We start from the raw sequence: 13,750 nt of genomic DNA on the forward strand, positions 1-13,750 counted from the left end.
TCCATGGACTGCTTTAACATATATTTTGTTTTTAAAAAAAAAATAATACTAATTAACCTCGTTGACTATCCCTAAGAATGACTAATCCAACCACGCAATTTTTTCACATACCACCAAAAACATATATTTTGTTTCAGGCAAAAGGAGAGATTGCATTAGGATCAATGACAACTTTATAATTATTTGTTCCTAAATTGTGAATAATTTTATAATTTTATATGAAAAATAAATACTTTATTTTCATGCTCTTTCCTTTCCGTGAATGAAACTTCCGTCGTCATATCCAAACAGACTTAAACAAATAAAACATACAAACTATTTGCAAGTGGCCACGAGTATTTCCAATTTTCAATACACTTAAAATTGGTATTTTAAAAAAAAAATTTGTTGTTCCTGACACAACATGCAGAGTAAAGCCATCAAATGATCACAAATCTAATGCCGCCGAAGCTTTACAAATGATGCCAATGGTGAAATCAATAGAATTTCACATTTTATCAATTTTCTCCTATAAAATAACACTGCCTATAATTGTAAGAAAAACTATGCTTCAAGACCAAGAGAAGTAACGAGAAACTGTGCAAGCTCTAAATTCGCTATTAACAAGAAAGCTGGTTAGTGCTTGGTACCGATGAAAGGCAGCGGAGGATTGACTCTGGAAGGATGTTGAGGTTAGCCTGCTGTGTCCAAAACTTTGCTGCTAGAGGTTGCGAGCTACACCATGAAAAGATAATTCAAGTCCTCCACCGTTAAGCGAGTTTGGCGAGAACCTGATTCATCTTCACCGAATGCGGAAGCGACCATCTCCCGCTTCTTTTCCTGTAGACAAGCAAGATACATTAGTGCAAAGAGTTATGGAGGCAGTTTTCAAGATCACCTATCCGCTCTACAATTTTAATCACGCGCATAACTATTCAGGAATCGAATTACAAGTATCGATGGGGATTTGTTCTGTACAGGAGAATAGTTGGAAAATATCCCACGTTGATGATTCAGTTTGTCAGTCCCATGGTATAACAAGTCGAAACCAACTTGCAAGTATCTCCTACGTTTATCATCTACCATCCACTGTAAGAAACCCTTTCCACACAAAACAGGAGGTTGTGTATCAAAAAGAAGTGAAGTAAACAGCAGTACCTGTAGAGCTAAAATGCGATCTTCCACAGTATCTTTCACGGTTAACCGTGAAACAGTTACCGGACGCCTCTGGCCGATTCTGTGTGCTCTATCAATGGCCTGGTCCTCAGTAGTAGGGTTCCACCACAAGTCCAGAAGAAGAACATGACAAGCTACCACCAGATTCAGACCAAGGCTAGCAGCTTTCAGAGACATGATCATGACAGAAACCTGTAACAAAGGTATGCTTTCTTTAGATGCAAAAGGGAAGAGGCAAGGCTCGGGTAGATAAGTAGAGTATTGCAACATAAAGATTCACCACAGACCTCTGGAAGATTGTTGAAGTCTTTAATTGCTTTCTCTCTGGCGGCAACAGACATTGTACCGTCAAGTCTCCTATATTGTATAGAAGATTTTTGCAATGGAACTTCCAATAAATCTAACATCTTTGTCCACTGAGAGAAAACAATGGCCTTTTCTGAATGCTGAGAATTTGGTTTAGATTTGTTTCCTTCATTTGCATTCACAGAGCATCGCTGTGAAACTGTATTAACCGCATTCTGCAGAGAACCATGACCTTCTTCCTTGAGTTTGGAGGAGTTGCAATCAGGAAGAGAACATTGGGACCTGGGTAGTGATTGCAAAATATCGAGTGCTGCTTTTACTTTAGAAGAATAAGAATTTCCATTGGTCGTTGCATCTGAGATGCCAGAACGACAGCCATTGGAGTTGCAGACCTCACCAGGCATCTCACCTATGGAGGTTACTATTGTATTTTTAGAAAATACTGAAGCCGCATTTAACCGAACTTTGCAATCAGCTGATGGACAGATATTATCATCACCATTAAGATGCTCACGAATACACTGATTGCAGAAAACATGTCCACATATTGTGACAACTGCATCCTCAGGTGGATCCTGTAAAGATCATTAATCTTAATAAAAAAAACCTCACAGTTTTTTCCAGTTACAAAAAAGTTTTATCCTAAAACAGAAAAAAATGTAACATATTGGGAAGAGAATGTTGCATCAGTTCCCACCATAATTAAAATATTCAAGCTGTAAAGATAACTGAGACTCCCCGACTTTTTGAGTCTTATACAATAGTTAAGTGTCCTTTTATGTACAATACTGCAAATGCAAGACGAATAGCTTGTCCAACATAACTAATAAATATTTCACTCAGGAGGCTACACTGTACACTTGGTGATGTAACATTGAATTTACATCTTTAAAGACCTATTAACAACATTCCTTTTTTATTTTTTAGCATTGTAGAATACCATGAAAACTTTAACATGAATAAAATTCAATATGATTGCATTGAACAAAAGTGCTATTGGATAAGAATAAAGTGATTATTATTGAGAGCATAAACAGAATCTCCACAAAGCCGTGGTACAAAATTTCCATTCTAGAGTAAATTCCATGAGCTAATATGTGTTGTTGCATGACTCACTAAACTATACTGAAAGAGAAAATTATGCAGGGCAATAGACTTGGAGGTACTTATTCATCTGTGTATAGTAGATTTCTTTTTTCACTAACCAAAATAAGAAAATTTCACTCTTCTTGAAGGTAAGAAACCAGGAAGCAAAGAAATACAATTTAGTGGAAGATTAATAACTAAACATTTATCAAGAGTGGTACATAATCAAATGCAATAAGACACTTACATTGCATATCGTACAAATAGCCAAGCATGCTTCTAAACAACTCAAGAGATCCTTCTGTTTTTCTTTGGGGAGCTTCCGCGCAGTTTCTATAGAAGACTTCTCCACAGAATTGGAACCATATCCATTTACCAGAATCCGGTGATCACAAGCTTGCCTTAGTCTTAAGAGCATCAACAAAATATTCACATAGTTCTGTTTGACAGTTCCTTCATTTGCATATACCTAATAAAAAATCAAGAATCTTTTGATACTCCACGTTCAATAGTACAACATGTAAAATCTATTAAAAAACAAATAGTTTAAGAAAACATATTATATGCAAAGAAATGCTTTTCAAGCAAATAATCCCATGCATATACCATCTAATTGAGCTCTCAAAAAAATATAAAACATAACATGGACTTCATGGTCCCTTCTGAATTTTACTTGCTCTAAACTGAGAATGCAATCACAACAGAAGTTAATATCTTAGAATCAAGACCCATAAAAAACAACTTTAATGAATATCAAAGATGCATAAGTAAAGAAATATCTAAAAACATTCAGTAAAGCAAGTACACCAACCTTAAACTGTTCTCTTGACTCAGCTTCTAAACGAGTGTAGAAAGTTCGTTCTTCCTCTGAGAAATCCACCTTCATCAAAGTAATAGTCTTCGGTGGCAAATTTATAATAGGCTTACCATCAAGCATTGTCCCTGAAAACAATTCAAATAATTTTAGAATCTAAGTGGAAATTGAATATCTTTGATAGGAAAAAGATCTTCACAAAGAACAAATCAATACATCCATAAAGGTATCTACTTCCAAATAACCTGAAAAATCAGACACCCAGAAGATGCTCTGAAAGTCAGACATGAATTTTGTAGAGGAAAAAGGAAAACATTACACAAAATGTGGTGATCATGTAAAGAAACACCTAGTATGGAAAGGGAATTTGTTAGAAGTTAGAAGACATGGTCAATATTCAATGAAAATTTACATTTCTGACCAATGAGTAATGAAGAATCATAAGAAGCTAAGGCTCCAATTATGACCATTCAGTTCTAAATATGATGCAGTCTAAGTAGTTAGCAAGTAAGCCACCATAAAGACTCACAGGAAGATAACACAAGCTCACAACCTTAAAGGAATAAGATATCCAACAAGAAGCGAACATCATGGCTTACACATGCACAGGGAAAATAAATAAATATAAAAGTATTAGGGAAATCATAATAAAACACAAAAAGGAGAACAAAGAGATGGATCAAATTGATTAATTTATGAAATGATATACAGTTGGAAATTCTGAAACCTTCATAAATCCACAACATATTTTTAAAACGAAAATGATGTCTCTCAATGTGAATTTTACACAGTTGAAATAGTAAAATAAGAACTTCACCTTTAGTACGCCGTAGCATTATAGTCTTCAAAACCAATTGAAGCCTTTTATAACCATTTGATGGATCACGGCTAATTGGATTCTTTATTTTGGAACAAAAAGATTTATAAGCATCAAATGGATCATAACGAAGAAATCTGAAATAGCTATAAAGGTCATCAACTGCATTCTGTATAGGAGTACCAGACAAGCACCATCTTCTCTTAGCCCGCAGACCCCAACATGCCCTTGCAACTTGAGTCCTATGATTCTTGATGCTTTGAGCTTCATCCAGAATTACCCTAAACCAACTAACTCTTGCAAGAGGTCGAGCATCAGCTTTGACATTCCCATCTTTCACACACTTTCTTGAGGAGCTTGGAGCCTCCTTCCTTTTTTTATCAATCATACTTTCCGTCAGACCATCATAATTTCCTTTCTCCTCGACATCTTTATCAGCAAGAGGCTGCTTAGGAACTTCCATGCTTACAATAGCATATGTAGTAAGAACAACATCATATTTTGCAAGTTCATGAGCATCTTTGGTTCTATTACTTCCATGATACACAAGAAATGACAAATTAGCACTGCTGACCACTTTAGTTTTCAGTTCCTCAGCCCATTGCCGGAGAACACTTGTAGGGCAAACAACTAATGTTCCTGCTGCAGGCCTACTCTTCATAGACATCATGACCTGATCTTCCCTTCTCTTCGATCCACTGGCCATCGAGGAACTGCAAATTCGGAGCTGCTTTGCTTCATTAATCTTCGAAATATCTTCTTCTTCATCATCATCCAGGTTTAGAGGTTCAAATTTGTCATGATTTCCTGCAGAAGGAAATAGTTGAGGAGATGGAGATCTCTCCATCAGGATTAGCGCAATTGTAGATACTGTTTTACCAAGACCCTGAAACAATGAGATACTTGAGATTATCATCCATTGTCAAACAAAGATATTAACAACTATAAATATGAGATTAGCAGATCAAGGAATGTACAAACCTGATCATCAGCAAGTATACCACCACAACAATGTGGATTTGCAGTTTCCTTTTGTACCATCCAATGCAAAGCTATACGCTGTAAAACAAGATGCTTCCCTTTAGTTCAATAGTAGTAAAAACACTAACAAAAAATGTCAAGAGAGATGTATCAGATCAATAGGATTAATAAAGGAATCATTAAGTTGAACCTGGTGTCTCAATAACGGAACTGCCAAAAGTCCCTCAGGTGGACTAACCTCAGATTTGGGCTGAGAAAGATCCTGCACATAACTAACATCAATTATAGCATATGTATAGCTAAAACAGAACAGTTGTCCGTCATTCAATGATCACAACTACATCAAAATATATAGGACTGCATGGTGGCCCAAACTACATATTTCAACATTCCCTCCAACTGTTGCATATATTGACTCATGCACATCTTGATCTAGAATATTGAAAAAAAGTGGCATTTTGGTTTTTTTTTCAAAAAAAAATGTAGCACTGACTGACAAGAGGCTTGGATGGCACAGTGATTTATCTTCAAAAGAAAATAATTCCATTAACTCTCCAAACTGAAGATGCCCATAGAGTCTAGAGATGAAAAGTTGCAAAGCTCAAACAATCGAACGATTGAAAATAGAAAGAGATTACAATGTGCCCATTCAATTAATCTGACAATAGGTGCCTAAATCATAAGTAAAATCGAAGCATGAATAAATAAAGGAGTAAAAATTGATAAAAAGGAAAACAAAAGATTCACAGTTAATTTTTAAATAGCAATAACACCATATATAATTAAATACCAGTGAGGCAACACTAACCTGCAACGCTAGCTGGATATTCAATCTATCTTCATCCTTTTGCCTTATCCCTCCAAACCTAGGTAAATATGTCTCAGTAAATCCAGATTGCTCTACTACTGTAGGATTAATTGTATAAAATGGGTGTGGTGGCGGCGGTGGATAGGCGGCAGAGTTTCTGCTATCATCAAGGATGCATATGTCAGCATCATCATCCACACTTATATAGCTTGTGGTAGAATCCCATCTAAGACCATCATTATCATGATGCTTAAGCCTACTCTGTGGGTAATGAGATATTTGTACCTGATCATCTCTTCCTATCATTGATGATATTTTTTGCTTCTTGTTCTGCCAGTGAGTCAAATAATCAGGGATTAGTTTTCCTGACTCATTCATCACAAATAATTCAGCATCGCTAGAGATAGAATTTCTACTTGATGGCTCTCTCTTGCGACTGACATAAGAAGAAGAATCTATACTAGATTCACTCTCAATGCTAAGATCATCAGAATCATTTTGCTCTGCACAGGTGTCTAGCGGCGGTCGAACAATATCTGACTTCGGGAAGCCTTGCAGTAAGGATCCAACAGATTCCACTCTCATGTCCAACCCCACTTCGCTTCCTCTAGAAAAACTCTGAGATGGATGCAGTGGTTCTTCATTTTCATCCTTAACCTTCTGATGTGGAAAAACTGGATGAGGAAATTGGCCATGCAATGCGTTCCTTGCACTATCAATAGGTGAATCTCTGTAAGTCACGTAACCACTGCCATAAGGATTATACATGATACCTGATGCCTCAGTCGCATTCAACATGGGCTTGGAATCATGCAAATTTTCAAAATTTAAACTAGGAGTGTTATGTGTACAAGGATTGTGGAATAAAGAATCTCTCCAAGTGTCATCATTTCTCTCAGCATCAGTTAAAACTGACAAATCAGTCATCATAGTATGTGAATCTGCAAAATATGCAATAGAACAACTGTTAGTAAACTGTTTCTAGTGTGAGCAAAGTTGACACTCAGAATGTCATTTAACCTTGCATGATGAATGGTGACATATCGTCTGCATGAGGTTCACAGTGATGGCTTCTACTCTGCTCAAAGACCGTTTGGCCGCTGTCCAAGTACATATCATCCCTGGATTCAGCATAATGTGGCATGATCAGGGTTGTTTCATCAACAGTATCAGAATTATAACTCGGCGCATGTTGTATCTGCTGGTTGTGGAGATCTCTGACCATCAAACTATTGCGGGAGCTTCCAACTAAATTCTTCCTTGAACTAAAATCATATTCGTGGTTAAAAGGTGGAAGCCAACTTGAAGGATAATCAAGTGTGTGCTTAGACTCAGCATGCTCTGAGGCATGTCCTACATTACTTGTAGGAAAATCATAGTTACAACTTTCTTTTGATCCCAAGGAAAATCCTACATTAATTTCTTTCTGGCAGTCTAAAACACCAATTTTATCTGATGTACTCCATTGAGGAGCAACAGTCCCACTGCATTCCTTAGATTCCGTTAAACCTATTCACAACAACAATTCCATTAAATCTATTCACAATGACACAAGATTATGAAGAAAGAAAGAAAAGTAATAATATTCATGCATTGAACATATTGTATAACTAAACTGGTATAGACTTCCAGACCCACATATACTATGAAGTAATACCAGTATAAGTTCCAGCAATAACGTCAGCATCTAATCGGTATTCATCTAATTTGGCTTGGCATAAACCTTCATATGTGACCTGCATAAAACATCTCCAGCAAATTAGCATCCATCAAAATTAGAAAGAATAATAATCATCAAATATAACAGAATCAAGAAATAGAGCTTCCAACTATTATAAACTAAAATAAAACTCAACAATAATCAGATCATGTGACACTGACTAGGTGTACTTTTGCATAAATGCCTATACCTATTGATAAGTATAACTGATTTCTTGAGACAGCTATAGAATTTTACACTTAGTAATTTGGTTGAGTTGGTCTTGGGTCAATCCAAGTTTAATTTGCTCCATCCAGGTTAAATCTAGCATCTACATAAAAGAATAACCAGGATCACCATCTGTTTACTTGAGTACATTCTTTCAGCAAATTAATGTTTGAGAATTTCAGAATATTTATCCATATTCAACTAATCATGGTGAGTGATGATCATTTATCATACAAAGATATCAAAATTTATAATTGGCCACGGTCTGGTATTGTATAAAACCCTGAAGATGACTTGAGATGTACACAAAATTTTAGAGTTAATGCAGTTTGGGCCAGTTGATCTTGGGTCCATCTAGTTCTGTCAAGATTGAATCTAGCATCAACACAGCAGAACTTCAGATGATATGAAATTTGCTTAGTACATCCTTTCAGCTATTAGAGTTTCAGATCTTTCAGAATATTTATCCAATATTCAGATAATCACAGTAACTGTTGATCATTTGTCAAAAAGGACATCAAAATTATAATTGGCAAATGTCTGGTAGGGTCTAAAAAATGTTATAGAAGATTTATTAGCCAAATGAATCCTGTGTAAAATAGGACTCCTAGATCAAATGTGGCTGAAAGGCAGATAACATGAAACATGTAGATTGCACAGTAGCATTGCCAACCAGTGTACCCATAGATTTGCAGCCAAGGGTATAAACAAAGAATATGTTGCATGTTTTATTCTAGTTATGCTGGACCATTTTTCCCATCCCTTGCACACTATTGGACCAACATGCTTCTCTTCTAATGAGCTGTGTTTTTTCGTAGATTTATTTCAGTATCTCTTATGAAACAGCAATTGATGTTGTTTTTTTCCTCATTGCTCTTTCTCTATATCTCCTCTTTGTTCATTTGCTACCGTGTCAAATTTAAGATTTTGCATATACTGTCCTTTTTCATGCTACCAACCAGAACTCCATCTCTCATCTCCACTTTTTTCTCCTTTGCCAGCGATCAAACAGTGTCACTTTTCTGTGGATATCAAGGTTGAATATAACAACAAGGAGCTATGATTCTGAAACTAAGATCAAAGATTGAATAAGCATCATAAGAGTTACTTGAAAGTGTTATTTGTTATTTACAATTCTGGTTTTAATTCATTTGTGAACTGAGTACAATTCAATCATTTTGAGATCTGTTGTAGCCATCAAGTTTCATTTCTAAATACGTTGATTTGGCATTTTTATATGTGATTTTGATATTTCAGTGATAATGAATGTCTTTGATTTGTGAAGCTTGTTTAATTTGACTTTCTGAATTTATCATTTCTTGTGATTTTGGTTTGTAAATTGAGAGAAGATAATATTTTCTCAAACATAATATTTTTGCAGTTATTTCTTGGCATTGATACTTGTATTTTCGGTTATAGTTGCAACAAAAGGAGAAAATACTAGAATTTAATTTTCCATTTACAATTATAAGGTGTTGCATGGAGCAAGAGCCACAAATGCTGGTGATGCATTAAATTCGTTACAAAAGGTTATATAGCCTTTAAAAGTGAAGGATCTTACAATCAAATTGTACAAATCCTACTTTATGGACCGTTTTCCAAGTTTAGGTAGGAAATCCTTTAACCATGCATAAAAGGCAAGGCATCATGCAACGACAATGCAACACAATTTAAGAAAATTATAAGGATCAACAAATCATGTATCTTATAGTGATTTTTCTTAAGATCTCTTCTTTTAGTAATATGTTACTCAAACTTAAGTTCCTTTAGTAGACAAAATACAAAGACACGTACAGTTTAAACAGAAATGATCTTTTTTTCCTAAGCCTTAAACACTGTTTGCAGTTCATGACAAAGTTATGAAGCCAAACCTAGCAATGTAAGAAGTCAAATTTAAAAAGAGGCTCAAACCAAAGCAATTTCAGTCAGAAAGAGGAAATTTTAGTATAGCCTTTCCGAAGACAGTCATCTCTGAGCTTCACAGATAAAACCAAGGCAGTGTAACGATCAGACTTATTTTCCTAGATGAAAAAACATAACGTCACAGGTTATTAGCAGCAAGTAGACACTAAATTCTTGCATTAGTTCCTGATTGAACCATCTGATTTTACAAAACTAACATGAGGCTTGAGATTCCAAAATAGACCCTCTCCGTAAAGAGCCTTGTTGTTTCAACACATTTGTGTGCTATAACATCCCCAACCAAGAACCTCAATGGAAACTAGACAAAGTCAATAGCGGCACCGAAGAGCAAAATTCCAAAGTCAAACAAGAAAAGGACCGCAATTGAAACCCCGAAGGGAGGGGAATTTGCCTGGGATTGTTCGTCGGAAGAGGGAGGTCGCTCCGGCTTCTCTTCGAGGATCGTCTCCAACTCCTCCATGTCGACGGCGAAGTTTTCGTAAAACATGGGGTCGTTTTCCTCCCCTAAGAACTCCCATGAATTGATCTGCGGCTCCTCCATCGGAAGGAGGAAGCCCAAACCCTAACTGCCCGCCGATGCGACCGAGCTCGCAGTTTCCACCTCCGATCCGAGAACCGCACCACGAGACCCGAACGAGACGATCGAAGGACGACGACGAAGAATAATCACCGCCGGCGGCTGAGCGAGGAGGAGGAGACAGGGAGAGGAAGAGGGGGAGGAATCGGGGGCGATTTGGCCGCCGCGGAGTTTAATTAGGAGGAAGAAAAGAGGGCTAGGAGACAAATAATTAAGCCCCCCTATTTCCAACTAATTACGTTCAAAATTTGGTCATATTTTTATTTTATTTTCTACCAAATTAATTAATTTTAAAATTCTTATTTTTTATTTAAAAAATATATTTTTCTGATGGAGGAAAACTGCTTGACAATTTCTTTAACCGCGTCTTTGATTTTCTTTTCTTATTCTAAATTTGACTTCCGAAATTTAATCTAATTTAATTTTTCCAAATATATATTTTAAAAATTCTAAATTCTATTTTTGTGAATTAAATTGATACCGTACGACGCGGTTGGTCTGGCCGTTTCGGTTTCATAAGTCACCGACAAGGGAAGCGGCTCCTCCTTTAGTTAACAAGTCGACGATTTTTCCATCCACCCCAAAACTTACCACGAGCGGGGCCCACCACGGGTGTGTTTTTCCCGGATACTTCGTTTGTTTTTCATTTTTTTTATAAAAAATTAAAATTCGTTTTGCCCCCACTAGTTTGGTTCGTTTCTAAAAGAACTCCTATACTTAAAAAAAAAAAAAACAGCATCTACTGCCTCGAATTTAAATTTGTCTCTAAAATAATAATTCTTTATCAATCGTAATATCTTAAATTTATAAGGAAAAAAATTATAAATCAACAAAAAAAAATAGTAAAAATAGAAATATACCTCTTATTTTGGTTACTATTAAAAGGGCGTTTATCCTAAATTTTCTTCTTAAATTATTGTTTTACCTATAATATGAAGTGATTTAAATTAAAAATAGATTTAATCAACTCAAAGCAGCAGTTTTGGAAGTCGAATTAATTTTTAGCTACTTTAGAATAGTTTTAACTAAGTCAAAATATATATTATGTAATAATTTGAATTATTATTAGATTAATTTGGACCAATCTTAAGTAATTTTAAAATTTGCAGGTGTTTTTTAAAATAATGGATTGGATATTATTATATTAATGCTCCGTCTACGATTTAAAGAAAGAAAGGCAAAGCCGATCAATTAATATATTTTTTTTCCCTTCGCCACGTCAGCACTTTGTCCCGCTCCCCCTCGTTCCAATCCAATTCCACGATGCTGACGTCATCGTTTGATTTCGCCGTTCGCGGTCCAATCCAATTCCAATTGAGACTCGTGAGTAGATTCGTATGGCTGGTCGTGACAGAACGCCAAGTATCCCACGGCTGTAGCCGCCGCGCCGCGAACCAACATCGTCCACCACTTCCCGAGTGACGAGGTCTCCGCCGCACTCTTCTCGCTGCTCCGGCGACGACGTTGTTTGAAGATGAGCTCGCTCCACCGCCGTCGATGATCCCTCTCTCGCCTCTCTATCGCCCCCCTCCGCGGTACCTCCGTTTTCTACTCTCCTCGGTAGACCCCCGATTCTAGGTCTTAATATTTATTTTCCGGAATTTTCGGAGGCCTTGCGAGATTGATTTTTCCAGATTTGTTGCCTTCCACAGGTTGGGGCAGTGCCAGATTTGTCTTCTTTAGAAGCCGGTGATGGACTCATCTTGGGGTATCCGGCCGTATCCCGCGCTTGATTTCAGCATAGTTTCGAATCGTGTGAGGTTTGGATACAGAGGGCGAAGCGGTTGTTTAGTTAGGGAGTCTGGAGTTCAATTTAAGTCTTGTTCGTTGCGGAGGAATTTGTTGAGTTTTTCGACTGCAGCTTATGGGAGAGATTGCGTGGACTTATTTAGATTTTCATGGAGAGATTTTGAAGGCAATTTGTTACAGTTTAGGAAAGTTTCCGAGCGACCCATGTTGTTGAACTGCCATTCCAATGATTTTGCAGCTCATGTTGGTGCTAACAAAGAGGATACTAGTGCAAATGAAGATGGATTAGTAGATGAGCAAAAGTCTCCAGTGGAAGAATCGGAGGTAGTGCCTGCTTCTGATTCTAAGCTGATTGGCTCTCCGGCCGAGGAAAAGGATGCCTATCATCTGGAAGAACTCAGGGAATTGCTCCAGAAAGCTATCAAAGAGTTGCAGGTTGCTAGTCTGAACAGTACCATGTTTGAAGAAAAGGCACAAAAAGTATCAGAAACAGCAATTGCATTAAAAGATGAAGCAGAACGTGCTTGGAGAGATGTTAATTCTGTTGCTTCTTCCATTCAGGAGATTATTAACGAGGAGGATGTTGCCAAAGAGGCAGTGCAGAAGGCCACTATGGCACTCTCGATGGCTGAGGCCCGGCTGCAGCTGGCAGTAGGAGCTATTGATTCAGAAATGGATCCAACGACATTGTCTGAACCTTCCGTTGAGAGTAATAATTACCAAGAACTTTTGTCTGCTGAAGAAGAGATTAGGAGCTGTCAGGAAAATTTAGAAAGTTGCAATGAATCTTTGAGACACATCCAAACAAGGAAACTAGAATTGCAAGAAGAAGTAGAGAGGTTACGACAGATTGCTGAGAAAGCTCAGTTAAATTCATTGAAGGCCGAGGAGGATGTGGCAAACATTATGCTTCTTGCTGAAAAAGCAGTGGCTTATGAAGTTGAGGCTACTCAACATGTTAACGATGCAGAATTGGTACTGCAGAAAGCTGAGAAAGCTATCCCTTCCACTGAAGGTTTCGATCAGCAGCCACAAGTTTCTCAAGACCAGATAGGCAAGGAAGAGTCAAGCTCTGTGGAGGAGGTAATGGCAATTTCTGTTGATGATGGTGTTACCGAAAGAGATGAACACTTGGTTGGTGAAGATATGGCTTGTGATGTAGCTGTTCAAAGCATTGAAGGGGTGAAATCATATGATGAAATGAGTGATCAAGAGAATGGAAAGATGATTCCAGATGCCATCAAAGATGCTGATACAGAGCTTATGAAGGCAAAGAAGCAGGAACAACAAAAGGACTTGAATAAGGATATCCCTTCATCTCTTAATGCACCCAAGGCATTGTTGAAAAAGTCATCTAGGTTTTTCTCTGCATCATTCTTTTCTTCTGACATAGAAGATGAAGAGTTCACACTTGCCTCTGTCTTCCATGGTCTAGTTAATTTTACAAAGAAGCAAGCACCCAAGTTAGTTGTTGGGATGGTTTTTCTTGGGATGGGGTAAGCTTTATGCAAATCCATTAGCTTCAGCCACTCATATCCTATTTGATATCCATTTTTATTGGCATTTGCATGCACAATTTAATCTTTGGGAACCTTGTAGGAGAAACT

At 37.1% G+C, this 13,750-nt stretch overlaps 2 protein-coding genes across 4 annotated transcripts; one reads left to right on the top strand and one right to left on the bottom strand.

Annotated features, from left to right (window-relative positions):
- Positions 1-404: 404 nt before the first annotated feature.
- LOC122021846 (helicase-like transcription factor CHR28) lies at positions 405-10,592 on the bottom strand. The gene is made up of 12 exons (XM_042580013.1): positions 10,209-10,592; positions 7,625-7,703; positions 6,988-7,476; positions 5,968-6,908; positions 5,350-5,421; positions 5,160-5,237; positions 4,179-5,064; positions 3,359-3,489; positions 2,795-3,016; positions 1,443-2,036; positions 1,138-1,347; positions 405-819 (listed from the first exon to the last, which is right to left on the bottom strand). Exons 1-12 carry the CDS (start codon positions 10,356-10,358, stop codon positions 715-717), a joined length of 3,957 nt encoding a protein of 1,318 aa, XP_042435947.1. The 5' UTR covers positions 10,359-10,592; the 3' UTR covers positions 405-714.
- Positions 10,593-11,720: 1,128 nt separating this feature from the next.
- On the top strand, positions 11,721-13,643 carry LOC122020654 (K(+) efflux antiporter 2, chloroplastic-like). 3 transcript variants are annotated; one of them, XM_042578662.1, is made up of 2 exons: positions 11,721-11,929; positions 12,029-13,643. In XM_042578662.1, exon 2 carries the CDS (start codon positions 12,087-12,089, stop codon positions 13,641-13,643), a length of 1,557 nt encoding a protein of 518 aa, XP_042434596.1. In that variant the 5' UTR covers positions 11,721-11,929; positions 12,029-12,086. The 3 variants fall into 3 exon arrangements, with proteins under 3 accessions (XP_042434596.1, XP_042434595.1, XP_042434594.1); XM_042578661.1 differs by having other exon boundaries at positions 12,047-13,643; XM_042578660.1 differs by having other exon boundaries at positions 11,724-11,954; positions 12,047-13,643.
- Positions 13,644-13,750: the final 107 nt, after the last annotated feature.

The sequence above is a fragment of the Zingiber officinale genome, chromosome 9A (assembly GCF_018446385.1).
Source record: "Zingiber officinale cultivar Zhangliang chromosome 9A, Zo_v1.1, whole genome shotgun sequence".
Lineage (NCBI taxonomy): Eukaryota > Viridiplantae > Streptophyta > Magnoliopsida > Zingiberales > Zingiberaceae > Zingiber > Zingiber officinale.

What these genes read in the sequence shown, in the direction of transcription:
- LOC122021846 (XM_042580013.1), bottom strand. Translation starts at nt 10,358, where the DNA reads ATGGAGGAGCCGCAGATCAATTCATGGGAGTTCTTAGGGGAGGAAAAC. An exon ending in AATGCTACGGCGTACTAAAG is followed by an intron (nt 3,490 to 4,178) that starts GTGAAGTTCTTA and finishes AATTGTTTTCAG; the next exon opens with GGACAATGCTTGATGGTAAG. An exon ending in ATCGCATTTTAGCTCTACAG is followed by an intron (nt 820 to 1,137) that starts GTACTGCTGTTT and finishes GCTTGTCTACAG; the next exon opens with GAAAAGAAGCGGGAGATGGT.
- LOC122020654 (XM_042578662.1), top strand. Translation starts at nt 12,087, where the DNA reads ATGGACTCATCTTGGGGTATCCGGCCGTATCCCGCGCTTGATTTCAGC.